General features: G+C 50.2%; 1 protein-coding gene across 1 annotated transcript in view; it reads left to right on the forward strand.

The window, feature by feature from the left end:
- Sim2 (SIM bHLH transcription factor 2) overlaps nucleotides 1-14,450 on the forward strand; it is a 52,394-nt gene extending 37,944 nt beyond the window's left edge. Inside the window, exons 8-11 of the mRNA XM_045151164.1 lie at nucleotides 8,368-8,515; nucleotides 9,949-10,117; nucleotides 10,938-11,346; nucleotides 13,713-14,450. Of these exons, the coding sequence (XP_045007099.1) occupies nucleotides 8,368-8,515; nucleotides 9,949-10,117; nucleotides 10,938-11,346; nucleotides 13,713-14,182 (1,196 nt within the window). The 3' untranslated portion in view covers nucleotides 14,183-14,450. The remainder of the gene's footprint in view (nucleotides 1-8,367; nucleotides 8,516-9,948; nucleotides 10,118-10,937; nucleotides 11,347-13,712) is intronic.
- Nucleotides 14,451-17,026: the final 2,576 nt, after the last annotated feature.

Consider the following 17,026-nt stretch of genomic DNA (forward strand, 5'->3'; position numbering starts at 1 on the left):
AACTCAACCCTAGCTGCAGCATTGAAGCCACCCAGCCCCTCAGGGCAGGCAGACATTCCCCTGGGGCGTTCCCCCCCCCCCCCACAGCACAAGGGTCTCAGATGAGGCTGGGCCAGCCAGCCATCAACCAGAGGCTGCTGTACAGAGATCCGGAGGTGCATCGCCATGGTGTGGCGCTTTGAAAACTTGAACCCTCATAGTACCTGATGCCAGAGACTCCGCTATCCTTCCCAGATCCTGCAACTGGGGCAGAAGGACCAACCCAGGCTTCCTGTTTTCAGCTGCCTATCCTGGTGGCATCTGTTACACAGTCGGTTTGTTTTTGTTTTTTAAATGAGAGAGAGAATCGGCATGCCAGGGCCTCCAGACACTGCAGTCGAACTCCAGACACACGTGCTACATTGTGCGCACGTGCAACCCTGCGCGCTTCTGTCACCCTGTGCGTGTGGCTTATGTGGGATCTGGAGAGTCGAGCATGGGTCCTTAGGCTACCGCTAAGCCATCTCTCCAGCCCTGTCACACAGTCTTGAATGCTCACTGTAGACCCTGAGCCTAGAGGTCACACATGGTGGCTTACTTAGATGGTGGCTGACACCGGGCATGGTGGCTCACCCTTGTAATCCTAGCACTTGGAAGGTGAAAGCCAACCAAAGGATCAGGGGTTTCAGTGTTATCCTCAGCTACATGGGAAGTTTGAGGCCGGGCTGGGATACATGAGACCTTGTCTCTTAGAAAAAAAATGAGGCTTCTGCCCTGGGGAGTGGGCTAGTGCTCAGTTCTGGGGTGCTTTGGAAGTTAGTGGAGAACCCCCGGGACTTCAGAGTTAAACGTGGTGAGAGGGAAGAGTGGTCCAGGTGTCTAACTAGCAGCTCCTGCAGTTTGTGGCTGAGGGCTACTTGTGGGGGAAGGGTTCATTTCCCAGCTCACCCCACATCCGGTCAGAGTAGGCTCTGCCCACCCAAGGCCTCAGGAAGGAAAGCCAACGTGGGCAGCTGAAAGCAGCCACCGGCCAGCGTGAAGGCCGCCCTGTCCACAGCCTCTGCCCAGGCTCTGCTTCTCCTTGGCCACCATTCAGGCAATGTGAAGATAGGCCACGTTCAGTCCTTCGCAAGTTTCTGCTAGCCTCTCATTCCCAGCCCTTCTGTCATGTGGTCAGACCTCTCTCCCTGGGGTGCCTGTTGACCAACTGAAACATCGTCACAATTAAGCTCCCATCCCCACTCATGAGGACTGAGGGAGCCAGGTGCCCACATTCCTGACCTGGTTCCTACAGCTGCCGCTTGTCCTCTCAGGGACGTATGTCCAGCTGCTGCTCTGACCTAGAAAAGGGACCCAAGTCCTTGTTTCTGAAGGACTCCTCTGTCTTGGGTGGTTCCGGATCCTTATGGGGACAATCCTGGATGAGTTTCTCTGGGCTGCCATAACAGACCACCAGCCAGGGACTCTGACAATGGGCATCTCTGGTGGCTTGATTCAGATGTCCCCCATAAACTTAGGTGTTCTGAATGCTAGGCCCCCAGCTGATGGAGACTTTGGAATCAATGCCTCCTAGAGGCAGTGTATTGTTGGGCGTGGGCTTATGGGTGTTATAGCCAGCTTCCTCTTGCCAGTGTTGGGCACATTCTCCTGTTGCTGTTGTCCATCTGATGTTGGCCAGGAGGTGACATCCACCCTCTGCTCATGCCATCATGGAGCTTCCCCTCAAATCTGTAAGCCAAAATAAACCTATTTTACCCCAAAGCTGCCCTTGGCTGGGTGATTTCTGCCAGCAATGTGAACCTGACTGCAACAGTATCTAGCTCCTCTTGTGTCTAAGATCAGGGTGTCTGCAGCACTGGTTTCTCTCCTGAGGTCTCTGTCCTTGGCTTACAGATGACATCCTTCATCTGGTATTCTCACATAGTCATCCAGCTCTGTGTGTGTCTTCATACTTTTTTGACACCAGCTATAAAGGATCAGGGTCCACCTCTGTGGCCTTTAATTCCCCCTCTAAAGGCCCTATCTGTAGGGGCTGGACACATGGCTCAGTGGTTAAAGGTGTTTGCTTGCAAAGTCTGAAGGCCTGGGTTTCATTCCTTAGTACTCATGTAAAGCCAGATACACAGTGGTGCATATGTCTGGAGTTTGTTCGCAATGCCAAGAGGGCCTGGTGTGTCCATTTTATCTCTTTCAAATAAATAAATGTTTTAAAAATAAAAAAAGACCCTATCTCTAAATACTGACATTTTGAATTTGGGAGAAACAATACAACCCATAAAAGGGGCTTAATTTTTTTTTTTTTTTATGAGAGAGTGCGAGCGAGAGAATTGGTATGCCAGCGTCTCCAGCCACTGCAATTGAACTCAAGATATGTGTGCCACCCTGTGTGGATATGAGACCTTGCACACTTGCATCTGGCTTGTGTGGGATCTGGAGAGTCAAACATGGTTCCTTAGACATCACAGGCAAGCACCTTAACTGCTAAGCCATCTCTCCAGCCCAAAAGGGGCATTTAAAAGAAACATGTTGATACCGTACCCTACCTGTGGGCACAGATTCTTGGTGGGAAGTGCAGCTTCAGCAGAATGAACAAGAAGTTCAGGTGACATGTGACATTTTCAACTTGTCACATGGTTCTGAGGCTCAGGGGCTTGCCTGAGGGGAGGGCGTCAAGCTGAGCTTTTCATTCTAGCACCCTGTCCTCCTAGGCCCCTGCTCTTGGATCCACAGGACACAAGTGTATCTGTTGCTAACCAAGGATTCAAATTCTTTTAAATTCTTTTTTGGAAAAAAAAATTTATGTATTTATTTGAGAGAGAGAATGGGTGCACTAGGGCCTCCAGCCACTGCAAACCAACCCAGATACATGCACCACTTTGTGCATCCGGCTTTGTGTGCGTACTGGAGAGTCAAACTCAGGTCATTAGGCTTTGCAGACAAGTGCCTTAACCACTGAGCAATCTCCCCAGCATGTGGGATTCAAATTCTTCAACCTGATCACCTAGAGCCGGTCTAGCAGCTGTTTTAGGAATATAGGGACATAAGTAGGCACCGCTGAGTCGTCTCCACCCTCTGCAAGTGGCTGGCCACAAACCACCGCCTGAGTCCCTCAAGACTTCCCAGAGCGAGAATCACAGTCTGTCCAGAAGCTGATGAAGTCACTGAGGGCAGGGACAAATCTGCCAGCACAGAATCAGAGTGAGGTCCTCACCACACTCTGCTGCATCAGTGTGCGAAGGCTCTCTGGAGACAGGGGCTGAGGATACCACAGAGAGGAATGGGATGTGTGGAGGGGCCAGATCCATCAGCTGGGTTTCTCGTCTTCTTCAGAACATTCCCTTAGACAGGGGCAAGAGTCATGGGGTCAGAAGAAGCCTGGCCTATGAAGAAACAGGGCTGACAGCTTTCTAGAACATTGTGTTCACTGGGAGAAGCAGGAGCCTGTCTTTGGGGAACACAGGTTTCTGGGTTTCATGGAAGGGACACACGGGCCCAGAGAAGGTTATCTGTGGGCCATGGCGTACGGCAGGGTGTGATGAGCCTCACCAGGTGAGCTCACGACAGAGTTGGGCCAGGTCTTCCTCCAGAACAACAGAAAATTATTCTGGCAGGGGCCAGAATTCTGAATCAGAATCATCCCAGCTGCAGTTCCTCACCTCTTCCAGCTGTTGGTGGCCCATCTCTCCACCTCTGCCTCACCTTCCTGTGGCTTCTTCTCTCTGCCCAGGTCTTCTCCTTTCTGTCTCTTAGAAGGACACTTGTCACTGGAATTAGCTGTGCAGCCCCAGGGTACCTGCCCTATCTTAAGAACCTTCATTTGCTTTGCTGCAAAGCCTCTTTATTTAAAAAAAATTCATTTATTTGAAAGCATAGAGATACAGACACACAGAGAGATAAGAGAGACAGAGAGGATGGGTGCGCCAGGGACTCCAGCCACTGCAAATGAACTCCAGATGCATACACTGCTTTGTACATCTGGCTTTACATGAGTCCAGGGAAATCAAACCCAGGTCATCAGGCTTTGCAAGCAAGCACCTTAACTGCTGAGCCATCTCTCCAGCCCCTACAAAGCCTCTTTCTAAGCAAGCTTACACCCTTAAGTTCCAAAGATTAGGTTCTAACATGTATCTCTTTGAGGAACGCTATTTACTCAACCCACAACATCCATTTTTTGGTGTCCTTTCCAGCCCTTTAATCCAAAACAGAGAGGCTGGGGAGATAGTTGTTATAAAATTACTTGCCTTGCAAGCATGAAGACTTGAGTTTGATCCCCAGAACCCACATAAAAATGCAGAGCATGGTGGCACAAGCTTGTAATTCCAGTGCTGGGGAGACAAAAACAGGAGGCTCCCTAGGGCTTGCTGCCCAGTCAGTATAGCCTAATTAGGTGAGCTCCAGACCAAGGGAGAACCTGTCTCAAAAGAAAAAATAGGTGAAACTGCACACTTACATCTTAAACAGAAATACAAGTTCTTTTCAAGAGCAAAACCCACTGTCCTTTCAAGGCTCGCTCTAGAACTTGGCACTTGAGAGGAACCAGCAAGGCTGCCTACTCTTCTGGAAGCATATTCATGGACCTGGTGTTTGTCTCTCAAGGAGGTCTCAGAAAGCCAGCATGCCCGGCTTTCAGTGAAGCGTGGGTGAGCCAGAGTCCAGAGCTGTCTCAGCCCATGAAGGGGCAGAGAGGTCCCTCCCTAGTGCAGGACATCCAGAGCCTGGGGTCATTTCAGCTAATGACGGATGGCTGACGAGAGGGAGACCTCATAGAAACCAAAACTGTCGTGATCAAGTGTCTGGAGGTTTCTATTTGGATTGATATGCTGATTATTGCCATGGGGTGTAGAGAAGCAAAAAAAAAAAGAAAAAAGAAAAAGAAAAGAAAAATGCATGTATGTATGTGTTTGTCATCTTTATCTCTGTATCTCATCATGTTGAAACAAGGTGGTCAGAGAAAATAAAATCTCTGCAGCTCCTGAGATTTCCGTCTTGGAGTGTTTGGGATAGATTAGTTCCAGGTTATGCAACTTAAGATAATCACAGCTAGCTTTTGGACTGTTGTAAGAAAAACAGAGAGTACAAAGTAAGGAAAAAGAAGTGACGTGCTCCTAGTGGCTTCACGCACACCACCGGGTACAGCTGCCAGCGATGAAGAAGATAGGCAGCCTTTCTCTTTTCAAAAGCAGGCATCAGTGCCCTGGGAAAGCCACAGGCTGGACTGCCGTTTGCTCCTGTCACATCTCCTGGCTATTTGGGAGGGGGGGCTATAAACAAATTAGCCCTCCCCCACATAAGTAGCTGTAGTTAATCTCTGGGGTTCTGCCCCTCCCCTTCAGTTTCCATGATGAAGCCACTGGGCTGGGACTCCAGCTGGGCCCATCCAGATTCCTTAGGGACATCACCTCCTGGTGGTGAAGTTGGGCGTCATGAAGTCATGTGGGTGTGAGTCGGAAGCATGTTCTTCTGTTGCCTTAGTGATGCATGTCAGCATTAACCTTGCTCCTACCAAGCCAGTCTATTTAGAAGCCAGCATTGATCCTGGGCAGATGTCTCTACACTGTCCTGGAGGGGAAATGCCTCTCCCAGGAGTGAGATGGCTCTTATACAGCAGCAGCAGCAGCGGCAGTGCAGGAAGGATGCTTGTTACACAGCAGGGCATGGTGGCTGTTATATGGCAGGGATTGCTGCTTGCATCTTGTGAGTCTGTCCCAAGGAATGTGGAGCCTCCATGTAAATCATACTCTTGCTTCCCTCCCAACCCCCCAGACCAACTGCCAAAAACATAAAGAAAAAACAAAGTCCTGATTTTTAATTTTGCTTATAAAATCTCTTCTTTGCTGAAAAATTTAGAAGATGAAGAAAACAGGGATTCCCTGTTTTTTACCAATGAGGTAATGAAGTATACATATTAAGCTTTCTTTCTGTGTCTGATGTTGCTCTTCGTGTGGATTATCTAGTCTTCGTAGCAGCCAAATAAATGAGGAAACTGAGGCACAGGCTGGTTAGTAGTGGGTCCAAACTGTCAGTTAGTTGGGGTGTCATCTGTCCACAAGGCATTTCTGCATCTCGCCTCTGTCCGACACGCACTTCTAACGGCATCACACACTCTTATTCATCATCTTTCAGTGGCTGCATAGGACTCCACAACTCACTCGCCCTTTCCCCTGTTGTAGAGGTCAGACCCCCCCACACACACACCCTTTACCTGAATTTGAAGCAAGACAGCAGCAAATCTCTTCATATGCAAATCTGTGTTGGTATCACTCATCACCTCACCCAGGACTAGTCCCTGGAGTGTGTGGACAGGATGTGCTTCCAGACTGTTTTCCACCAGCGCCTGAGCATACCTTTACCACAGAATGCAGGTGTCACTGGTAATTTTTCCAAAGAGAAAATTCACATATTGTAAAATCCAGATTTTAAACCATTTCCAAAGGTTTCTAGAATATTTGTACTGCTACCAAGCTGTCACCTCCATCTTCCAGGACACGGTCACATCTTTAGAAGCAGTCTGCTCGTGCATGCTCCTCCCCCATTCCCTCCGCCTTCAGCCCCTGCAGCCAGAGGTTTGCTTCGGATCTTGTTCTGCACGTTTCCTATAAATGGAATCACACACTGTTTGTTTCTTTTAAAATGTTTGCTGGGCAGTACCTCCCTTTAAATGAGCTGAGGATTTGTTTATTTTGTCCTCATGTGGTCATTATTCTTTGGTGAATTTCTCTTGTCCTTTGCTTACGCTGCTTTTTTAAAAAAATAATTAATGAATTAATTAATTAATTTGAGGGAGACACAGAGAAAGAGGCAGAGAGACAGAATTTAGGTACACCAGGGCTTCCTGTCATTGCAAATGAACTATAGACACATGCACTACTTGGTGCATTTGGCTTTACGTGGGAACTGGAGAACCAAACCCAGGCCATCAGGCTTTGCAAACAAGTGCCTTTAACCGTTGAGCCATCCCTCCAGCCCCTCATACTGCTGTTTACATCTTAGTGTTTTATGTTAATCAGCATGGCCTTTCTATCACTTATCTATATAAGCAAACACATAGGTATTTGCACATATACATACATATACATGTATGTGTTTTGCTTTGCTTTGCTTTGCTTTTCCGACACGGGGTCTTACACTCCAGCCCAGGCTGGCCTAGGGTTTACTGCGTAGTCCAGGCTCACCCCAAACTTGTGGCGATCCTTCTGTTTCAGCCCCCCAGGTGCAGCAGTTCCAGGTGTGAGCCACCAGCCCCAGGTGAATTCTATTACATACTAAAGCTAATAACTTCTTGGGCTTTCCCCCTCCCTGCCTCAACATGTTTGGCTGTGGGTGTTCACATGAGTTACACAGAGACATCTGCAAAGTGGAAAGAGGCCATGAAAGGTGGAGAGCCCAGGCAGTGCTGGGCAGAAACAGGGGGGTGAGGGGGCTGGGCTTTACGGAACAGTATGAGGGTTGGATTTAAGTCGGACTTGAAGCTCTTGGGGCAGGGGAGGGGGTTCCTTCCGCACTAGCTAGTCCCATCACAATCTCCTTTGGTCTCTACTGAAGCTGGGCTCTGGGATCAGCCCTCTCTTGAAAAGCAGGAATGTTCTAGAGGGAGTAATGAACCAGTGGGGGTGCCTTTATTCAACATCCTCCCTCTGCTGCCCACCCGTAGCTTCTAGCACCTTTCTCCCCTCCCAGACTCCCCCCTCCTTGCCTCCTTGAGGGGGAAGCACGGTTTACAGCCCAGCCTTTGCACCCATGCGTAGAAGATGGGCTCATGGGTCCAGTTTTCAGAGGCCATGTCACCAAGCAGAGGACGTTTCTATACAAGCAACATGGGCAATTAATAGCCCGAGGAAAATGGGTCATTTGGAAGAAGTTACGAATGGCAATAGACTGACAGGCAGTTTCCCTGCATTAAGCACGTGCTCTGGCCGGTGGCAGACGTCAGCAAACAAGTTGAATGCACTAACGTTAGTGTTTTATTTAACCACCTCGCTCACCCCCTCTGCCCATTAAAGGTTTGGGGGGATTAAAACGCAAGTGGGACATTTTGAATATTAAAAAGCCAATCTGATTTTTATCACTGCCAGGTACCAATGATGCCTGGGGCTTCCCTCCCACCACCGCCCCCCACTTACCAATCAAAGCAATGACTGTTAAATTGGAGCTCTTAACAAGGGGAAAGGGGCTGCTCCGTGGACTCTTGTTAGAAGCCGCGGGCAGCATTCCTCTGTGTTTGCGCACACGTACGTGTGCACATATGTATAAGCCTGCACCTTCCTGCCAAAAGCTCACCACTTACTCCTAGCTATCACAGAGGTCCTTGGCCTCCAAAGGCTCTGAGCCAGGGATGTAGGGCAAGGCCTGCGGAAGGGCCCAAGGACTCATGTCACCTTGTGCTTACAGTGCTCATGAAGGGCCAGGTCACCACCAAGTACTACAGGCTGCTATCCAAGCTGGGCGGCTGGGTGTGGGTGCAGAGCTACGCCACCGTGGTGCACAACAGCCGCTCGTCCCGGCCCCACTGCATCGTGAGTGTCAATTATGTCCTCACGTAAGTCAGCCGTATTTGTTTCTCTCCTTCCTTCTCTCCCTCCTCGCCCCTCATCCCATTGCTCCAATAAGCGCCATCTCCCCTCCCCCCTTTTCTCTTCCTAAAACTGTTCATTCGTCTCCTGTTTTGTCTTTACTGGAACAATCTGGTAGCTTGGGAAGGTGCCAACCATTTCCATGGACAGTGGCGAGGTCAAGTGCTAGGTGGCGGTGGGGACGCTGGGAAAAGAAAGCCCTATGCCAGCACAGATTAGGTCCCCAGGGAACAAGGCACAAAGGGGGGGGGTGCACATTACAGATCACATACACACTTAGGCTAGTCCACAAACACATGGGTCCACTTGGATGCTCCCATCATTTAGAACATACAAAACCTCCCACTTTCCTATCTTCCTGTGTAACCTATGGCAAATGATGGTGAATAATCTAGCCCCTGGGGATTGGGAGGGAGACCCCAGAAGGTCAAGTTCAGTTGATAATACTTTCCCCCCTCTGACACAAGTCTTGTTATCTAACTTAGGCTAGCCTAGAACTCGTGATCCTCTTGCCTCAGCCTCCGGAGCCACGTGTGGCTGGCTCGGTGCAGATAATTTTAAGGCTATTAGAAGCCACAGGCCATATCGTCTGTCCCAGGGACGTAGCCGACTCTCCGTCCACTAAAACTGTTGTGTGGTAAAACACCTTGAACCCCACTCTGGCTCCAAGCACACCCCCCCCCCGCCTTACCCAGAAATGGTCCTCAGGGCAGTGAGGATTTATACCCTAGGTTCTTTCAAAGAACGGTCGCCAGGCTCCCACATGTTTTGTGAGAGTGACTTGGCAAAACTACATGGAAGAAAATGCTTGCATCCTTAATTACTCCCCCCCCACAAGTCACCAGATGTGCTGGTATTCTGGGGTGACTGTCCCTCTGGGAATGTGACGTTTGCCAAGTTGGCTGTGCAGGGCAGATATGAGGCCAATGTGAAGTGGGCAAGCCTTGCATCCAGGTCCTGAACCTTATAGGCTCACTTTTAGTTTCTGAGATCAGCAGAGATCAACTGGACCTCAGATACACACGGATGAGGGTCCACACACTCACTGGGGGTTCTGCCCTTTCCTTTTGCCTTGTCAAGCCCCCTTTTGTGGCCTCAGCGACCACTGGGAAATGTGTTTGGGCCGAACAGGCTGGGAAGACCATGGGGCCTCCCCCTACCCCCACCAAGCAGTGTAAATCTGGCTTGGCATCCTGGGTCATCACACCGGGACAGGTAGCAGCTCTTACTACCGGGGTGAGTGGTCCTTTGCTCCAACACCACGTACTTCCAGCTTCAGTGGGGTGATGCACTGGGACTGCAAGGACAGAGAGGCTGAGCTTGCTCAGAGGACGAAGCCCCAGTACCCACCTCTCCAGATGGCTTGCCACATGTGACTTGCTCTACTTCTGCTTTCCAGGGATATCGAATACAAGGAACTTCAGCTGTCGCTGGACCAGGTATCCACTTCCAAGTCCCAAGACTCCTGGAGGACCACCTTGTCTACCTCACAAGAAACTAGGAAAATAGCTAAGCCAAAAAATACAAAGATGAAGACAAAGTTGAGAACAAACCCTTATCCCCCACAGGTAACATGCACAGGGGGTGATGGCATCAATGCCAGGGGCTTGGGATAGCTTAGGGAAGATTCACCTCTCACACATACCAAGGGTACCCCTGCAGAGTGAAACAAGGTCCCCTGGGGATGGCCTGTCTACTCAGTAGTGACACCCTAAGACTAGTCAAAAGGGCACACTGGCCCTCTTGTGACTGTGGCTTAGAATACCATTCTTTGACATTTTTGAAATAAGGGTTTCACTCACTGTGTTGCTCAGTCTGGCCTTAAACTCCTGGGCTCAAGCCATCCCCTTACTTCAGTCTCCCATGTAGCCAGGACGACAGGTGTGCACCGCCTTGTGGGCCTTATAGTAATTTTGACATGAAAAAAATAAAAACTTCCCTCTTAAAATTTTTTTTAAAAATTTATTTGACAGAGAGAGAGAGAGAGAGAGAGAGAGAGAGAGAGAGAGAGGGAGGGAGGGAGAATGTGGGTGCACACACACCAGGGTCCCTAGCCAATTCAAACAAACTCCAGACATATGCGCCACCATATGCATCTGGCTTATATGGGTACTGGGGAATTGAGCCTGGGTCCTTTGGCTTTGCTGGCAAGTGCCTTAACTGATAAGCCATCTCTCCAGCCCCAAACCTTCCCTCTTGAAGAAAGCCATCAGTGAGTTCTGGGAAGTGGATGTCTGCTGTGCGGTCAGCGCTGAGTTGAGGGCCTCACAGTCGAAACGGCAGCCTTAGCCTGGAGCTGAGCCCCCTAAGTTCAGACCTCGCGGGGCTAGAAAGCAGCTTGCCCAAGGCTCCTCCGCCGGTCCTTCATTTGTCTTCCTTGCCGTGCAGCAATACAGCTCGTTCCAAATGGACAAACTGGACTGCAGCCAGCTAGGAAACTGGAGAGCCAGTCCCCCTGCAAATGCTCCGGCTCCCCCAGAACAGCAGCTCCATTCAGAAGGCAGTGACCTTTTGTACACGCCACCTTACAGCCTGCCTTTCTCCTACCATTATGGACACTTCCCTCTGGACTCTCACGTCTTCAGCAGCAAAAAACCAGTGTTACCGGCCAAGTTCGGGCAGCCCCAAGGATCCCCGTGTGAGGTAGCACGCTTTTTCCTGAGCACACTGCCAGCTAGCGGGGAATGCCAATGGCACTACGCCAACCCCCTAGTGCCTAGCAGCCCATCGCCAGCTAAAAACCTTCCTGAGCCGCCTGTGAACGCTGCTCGGCACAGCCTTGTGCCAAACTACGAAGGTGGGTCCCATTTGCACATGGAAAGAGGCGAGTGGCAGAAGCGGTGGGTGGCCGATGGAAACAGCATCTTCATTTGGGCAAATTTCACCTCTTTCTTATTCTAGGTTGGGCTTGTCATGCTTAGAGTGCTTCCCAAGGGTGGGAAAGGACAGGGCAGCAGTCCTAGTGTTTTGGGGACACTGGTGCCATCTACACTTACGATGGGTCTTCTTATACAAGTAACCAAATCTAGAAACTCCCTCATGGAATGTCCCAGAGTTTGTCTCGTAGGTGATTCTAGATCCTGTCAAGTTGATAATCAAAATTAACCAATATGGGGGCTGGAGAGACAGATGGCTCAGTGGTTGAGATGCTTGCCTACAAAACCTAACAACTTGAGTTCAGCTCCCCAGGTCCCATGTAAAGCCAGTTCATTTGCAGTGGCTGGAGACTCTGGCACATCCATTCTTTCTTGGTCTCTCTTCTATCTTTCTCTGCTTGAAAATAAATAAATAAAAATAATAATAAATAACCAACACACCAGCCCACCTCAGACTTGGTAGGACCTAAGGTCTGGCTGCTGAAGATGTATCTAAACCTAACTGCTACTGCTGAGGTCACAGACAAGAGAGTTCAAATGACCCACCAGCTCTTACTCAAAGAGGAGCACTCCTTGTAGCTCTTTGCCCCTCCTTTCTCTCTTACCCCCCGCCCTTTCTTGCCTTCCCTCTCTCTCTATTGTGGACAGTTTTGACATTTCATCTCCACATCTGAACAGAAGGATAGTCATGAGAAAAACCAAACCTTCTTGGACATCAGGAGAACACGGTTTTCAAAAGTAGCCAACTTAGGCCAGGCGTGGTGGCACACGCCTTTAATCTCAGCACTTGGGAGGCAGAGGTAGGAGGATCACCATGAGTTCGAGGCCACCCTGAGACTGCATAGTGAATTCCAGGTCAGCCTGAGCTAGAGTGAGAACCTACCTGGAGAAACAAAACAAAACAAACAAACAAAAAAGGTAGCCAACTTAGAAAAGACCATACCAGCCACCAGGGCTCTATTGCCTTTGGCCCTGGCCCGTCTCAGGATCCATGACCCACCCCTTTGAATATCTCCAACGCCCACCAGTGAACAAGCCCTCACATAGCCATGACTGTTTCCCAGCAGCGAAAGACAAAGGGTTTTGCAGACACTATCCACTTGAGGTGGACTTACTGTTTCTTTGTATCTGAGAGGTGGCTAGTGATGTAACACATAAAATTGGTTTTTGTTTTTAATTTATTTATTTTCATTTGAGAGAGAGAAAGAGGTAAAGAGAGAAAAGGGCATAACAGGGCCTTCATCCACTGCAAACAAACTCCAGATGCATGCACCACCCTGTGAATCTGGCTTAGGTGGGTCTTGGGGAATCAAACCTGGGTCCTTTGGCTTTTCAGGCAAGTGCTTTAACCACTAAGCCATCTCCCCAGTCCGTTTTTTTTTTTTTTTTTTTTTTTATTGTGTGTGTGTGTATCCTCGCAGATGTCCTTTTCTAATTCTCTTTTGTCTCATTTCCCTGAGAGAGTCTCTCAGTGAACCTGGAACTCACTGTTTTTTCCACTAGGCTGGCACGATGCTATTTTAAAGCAGAAGAGGTTAACAGCCACCTTTTTGCCCTGTCTGGTTAAAGGGTTGGGGGTGGGGGGGGGAGAAGGCATGGGGGAGGGGCATCTAAAATGCTGATTTGAGGCAGCCTGTGATTAACTTCCTAGCCTTTGGTATTGAAGGAGAACAGAGGCCTTATAAGGCAGAGAGGGCTCCGAGAACAAATCGAATGGGCTGGTTATTTCCTTAATCACCATAACTGCTAAACAAGGCGAGGCGGTTACCACTGTCTTCCCCGCTGAAAGAGAAGCAAAAATCAGGTCATCTCATGCAGGACCCTCTTAGCTTCCAGCCCCCTGTTGTGCAATAAGGCGACCACTGGACCTTGGGGGCGATTCGAGTGTGGAAACGCCGCTAGATGTGAGCTCTTACGCGTTGCAGTTCCCCCCCCCCCCAAAAAAAAAAACACCTTCAAATGTAACTACTGATTACGCTTTGAGCTCATACGTTGGCTGGCTTGCATTAAGCCTATTATCCACTAGGAATTCCACCTGTTCCTCCTCACTTGTCAGCCTTGCTCCCAGCATAATTCCGACAGCATCTCAGGACCGCACAGCATCCCAGCGCTGGCCTGGACCGCCCAAGGGGCAGTGCGCGAGTCTAGCGGTGGGGACGTGCTCAAGGGCCCCCGGGTGGCCCCCCGGGGCAGGAGAGGGACCGGAGGAAGCCGCTCTGAACAAGCCCCTTCCTCCCCGCGTGCGCGCGCGCGCGTTCACCTAACCTGTCGCCTTGTCTCCCCGCAGCGTCCTCCAGCAGCGCCGCGGCGCGCAGGTTCGGGGAGGACACCGCGCCCCCGCCGAGCTTCCCGAGCTGCGGCCACTACCGCGAGGAGCCGGCGCTGGGTGCCGCCAAGGTGGCCCGTCAGGCCGCCCGGGACGGGGCCAGACTGGCGCTGGCCCGCGGGGCGCCCGAGTGCTGCCAGGCGTCCCCGGGCCCCGAGCCCCCCGGCGCCACCGCGCAGCTGCCCTTCGTGCTGCTCAACTACCACCGCGTGCTGGCGCGGCGCGGGGCGCTGGGGGGCGCTGCGCCCGTCGCCCCCGGCCCGGCCTGCGGCCCCTGCCCGGCTCCCGGCACGCCGGCCTCGGCGTCCTCCGCGCTGCGGCCCCGGCACCCGGGCCCCGCGCCCGGCCCCGCCGCCGCCGCCGCCTCCCCGCCCGGCCGGGGCGCGCCGCACTACCTGGGCGCCTCGGTCATCATCACCAACGGCAGGTGACCCGCGGGCGTGTGCCGGGGAGAAGCCGTGGGCCGGTGGCCTTCTCTGGTTCCTAGGTTTGCAAAGTCCAGCCGGTTGAGGGGACGAGCTGTATATGCACGATATAAATTAATTTATACAGAGACAACTATTTTAATAGAACTCCGCAGCCGAACTTGTAGATTTTTTTTTTTTAAACCGCAGATGCCATAAACACCACCTCGGGGGTGGGGCGGGGCGCATGGAGGACTGGGACGTGGTCTGATGTTGGGGATAGGTGACCAAAAAAGAAAAAAGGCGAGTTTTCGGAGGATGGAGCGGGAGCGTCCCAATGCCAACCTGTGACCTCAGACTATGCAGTTCTGGGGACACTTGGTTTCCTCACCTTGGAATAAAGCTTAGAGTATCCTGCCTTGTTCCTGATAACCCGACAATGGGGTTCAAAGCACTGCAGCTCCACAGATACACACTGCTGTAAGTGCGGTGGGGAGCTCAGGGGGGACCCGACTATTCCAAGTGAGTCCCCAGTTCCAGAGCCCTTTCGGGATGGATTCTTGGGTAAACTCATAATGTGATTAAGTCCCACAAAGAGACACCAATTCCACTGCCTTTAAAACTCGTCTACACATCTCCATTATTATTTTTTTTTAATTTAACCCTTACCCTCCCCATACCCAAACCAATATTTGGCCAAGACTAGGGGGTGAGCATGCAGGTCTATTGTATGCACAGGAGGTGCTGCCGAAGTACGGTGGTTGTAAGCTTCCCCCGCGGATACTTGAGGACACCAGGAACGGCACCTTCAGAATACACTGAGTAGGCATTAAATGCAAAAAGAAACATACATCTAGCCGGATCATTTATAAGAGTGACCTGGTCAAGTTTGAATTCCATGGCAAAGGCCCGCCAAGCTCTCTTGTATCTGCAACTCACCAGGCTCGTGTTTGCTGCAAGTAGCGCTAATAAAGTGACATCGCGTGTGCAATATGGGAAGCTGTCAGTGGACTGCACCTTGTGGAAGAAAAACGTGCTGAAGGGACGTCATGACGATGATGTATACATTTTAAAGCATTTTCTACATAGCAAGAGATCATATGGACACGTCATGTGTGTAACAGGTGAACAGAGATTGTTTTATAAAAGCACCAGCAGTGTTTAAAAATAAACTTCCATTACTTTTTGTTTCATTTTCACGTATTGTTATTTATTAATTGCTTCAGAGCTGGGGCTGGGGCCCGGTGGTACATTACTTGTGTACCAGGCAGCAGGCCCTAGGTCTGAGCCCCAGCGTGCCAAAGTGGGGGGGAGGGCCGGGGAAGACACTATTTAAAAATCCTGTCATCACGCTGACCAGGGCAGATGGCTTGACCACCATCTTTGAACTTGCTCCATACTGTAAACACTGCATCATTTTACTGCTCTTTCAAAAATGGTTTACTTTAGGAAATCTTTTTCTTCCCTAGTGGAAAAAAAAGGTTTTCATGCTGGAGAAATGCCCTAGTAATTAAAGTTCCTTAACTCATCCTTCTAGAGCCAACTGCATCAAGTGCTCTCAAAATGTGAACTTACCTCGCCAGGCGTGGTGGCGCACACCTTTAATCCCAGCACTTGGGAGGCAGAGGTAGGGGGATCGCCGTGAGTTCAAGGCCACCCTGAAACTACATGGTGAATTCCAAGTCAGCCTGGGCTAGAATGAGACCCTACCTCGAAAACCACCCCCCCCCAAAAAAGTGAACTTACCTTTAGCCAATCGTCTGTCCCTTTGTCAAGCTTCCTATTTATTCTCTATGGAGTGTCAGTAGACGTATTACAATCTTAGGGCAGGACAGTTATATTTTGCAAGTTTAGGGATGGGGTCCTAAGATGGCTGGCTATACATCTCTTTCTCTTACCCTCCACTATGCCTCACTAGCCACTCACCAGTGTGGACACACATAAAATAAGCAGAGGGTGATTTTTAAAAAATGTTCACGGGTATTATAATTAAGCCATGACTCTCGAAAGGTTAATAGGTTTGATGTGTGGACGACATCAACATTTTTCAATAAAGTACCACTAAACGTGTCCGTGTCTACCTGATGATTAGTTTCTGAGGGCTGGATTCAGTTAGATACAAAGGCTTCTGAAGCCAGCCAAGCAAAGGTTACTGCTGAGAAAATGACCTTGTTACAAATTTACAAATGCTAATGTTACAATAGACTTCCCAGAGTATGCATGGATTTCAAAAATAAAATGTGTACTAATGAAAAATGCCTTGTCTGATCAAACACCACAATTTCCATGGCCTAAAATAGGAAGGCAGATTCCTTAGAGAGTCAAACCAACTTCCAGAGGTTAGAGGGCTCAAGGCAAAGTTACCTAGCAGTTACCATGGTAGCCTAGTATTGGTCCCCCATCTTCAAGATTCTGCACACAGAGGCCCTGGCATCTTGTCTTGACTTCCGAGAGGCTCCGGCAAAGGAAGAGGAGGCACTTTAATAACTACGCCTCCTTCACAAAGATTTTTAAAAAAAACAATGTAGTGGGCCCTAACATGTACCATGTTGACAAAAATGCCAGATCAAATGGATTTCAGTCCTAAGCCCAATTCAAGCCTGGCGGGGGCCCTGCACAGGGCCTCCCAGGGAAAGGAATTCCTTTATGTCCTTGGAAGCCCTTTTCTAGAAAAGCCATTCCATTCATACCTCTGCAGGAACATGAAGGGGCGGGAAGGGCACTGCAGAAATCACAGAGTCCGTGTTCCCCCAACCCACTACTTTTCATCCTTTCAAAAGTCCTGTCAGCCAGACCTTCCTCCCTTCCATCCTAAAGTGTGTGTGTTGGGGTGGGGGCAGGGGCACAGGGAGACGTGGCTGTTTCTAACAG

The sequence above is a fragment of the Jaculus jaculus genome, chromosome 5, assembly GCF_020740685.1.
Source record: "Jaculus jaculus isolate mJacJac1 chromosome 5, mJacJac1.mat.Y.cur, whole genome shotgun sequence".
NCBI lineage: Eukaryota > Metazoa > Chordata > Mammalia > Rodentia > Dipodidae > Jaculus > Jaculus jaculus.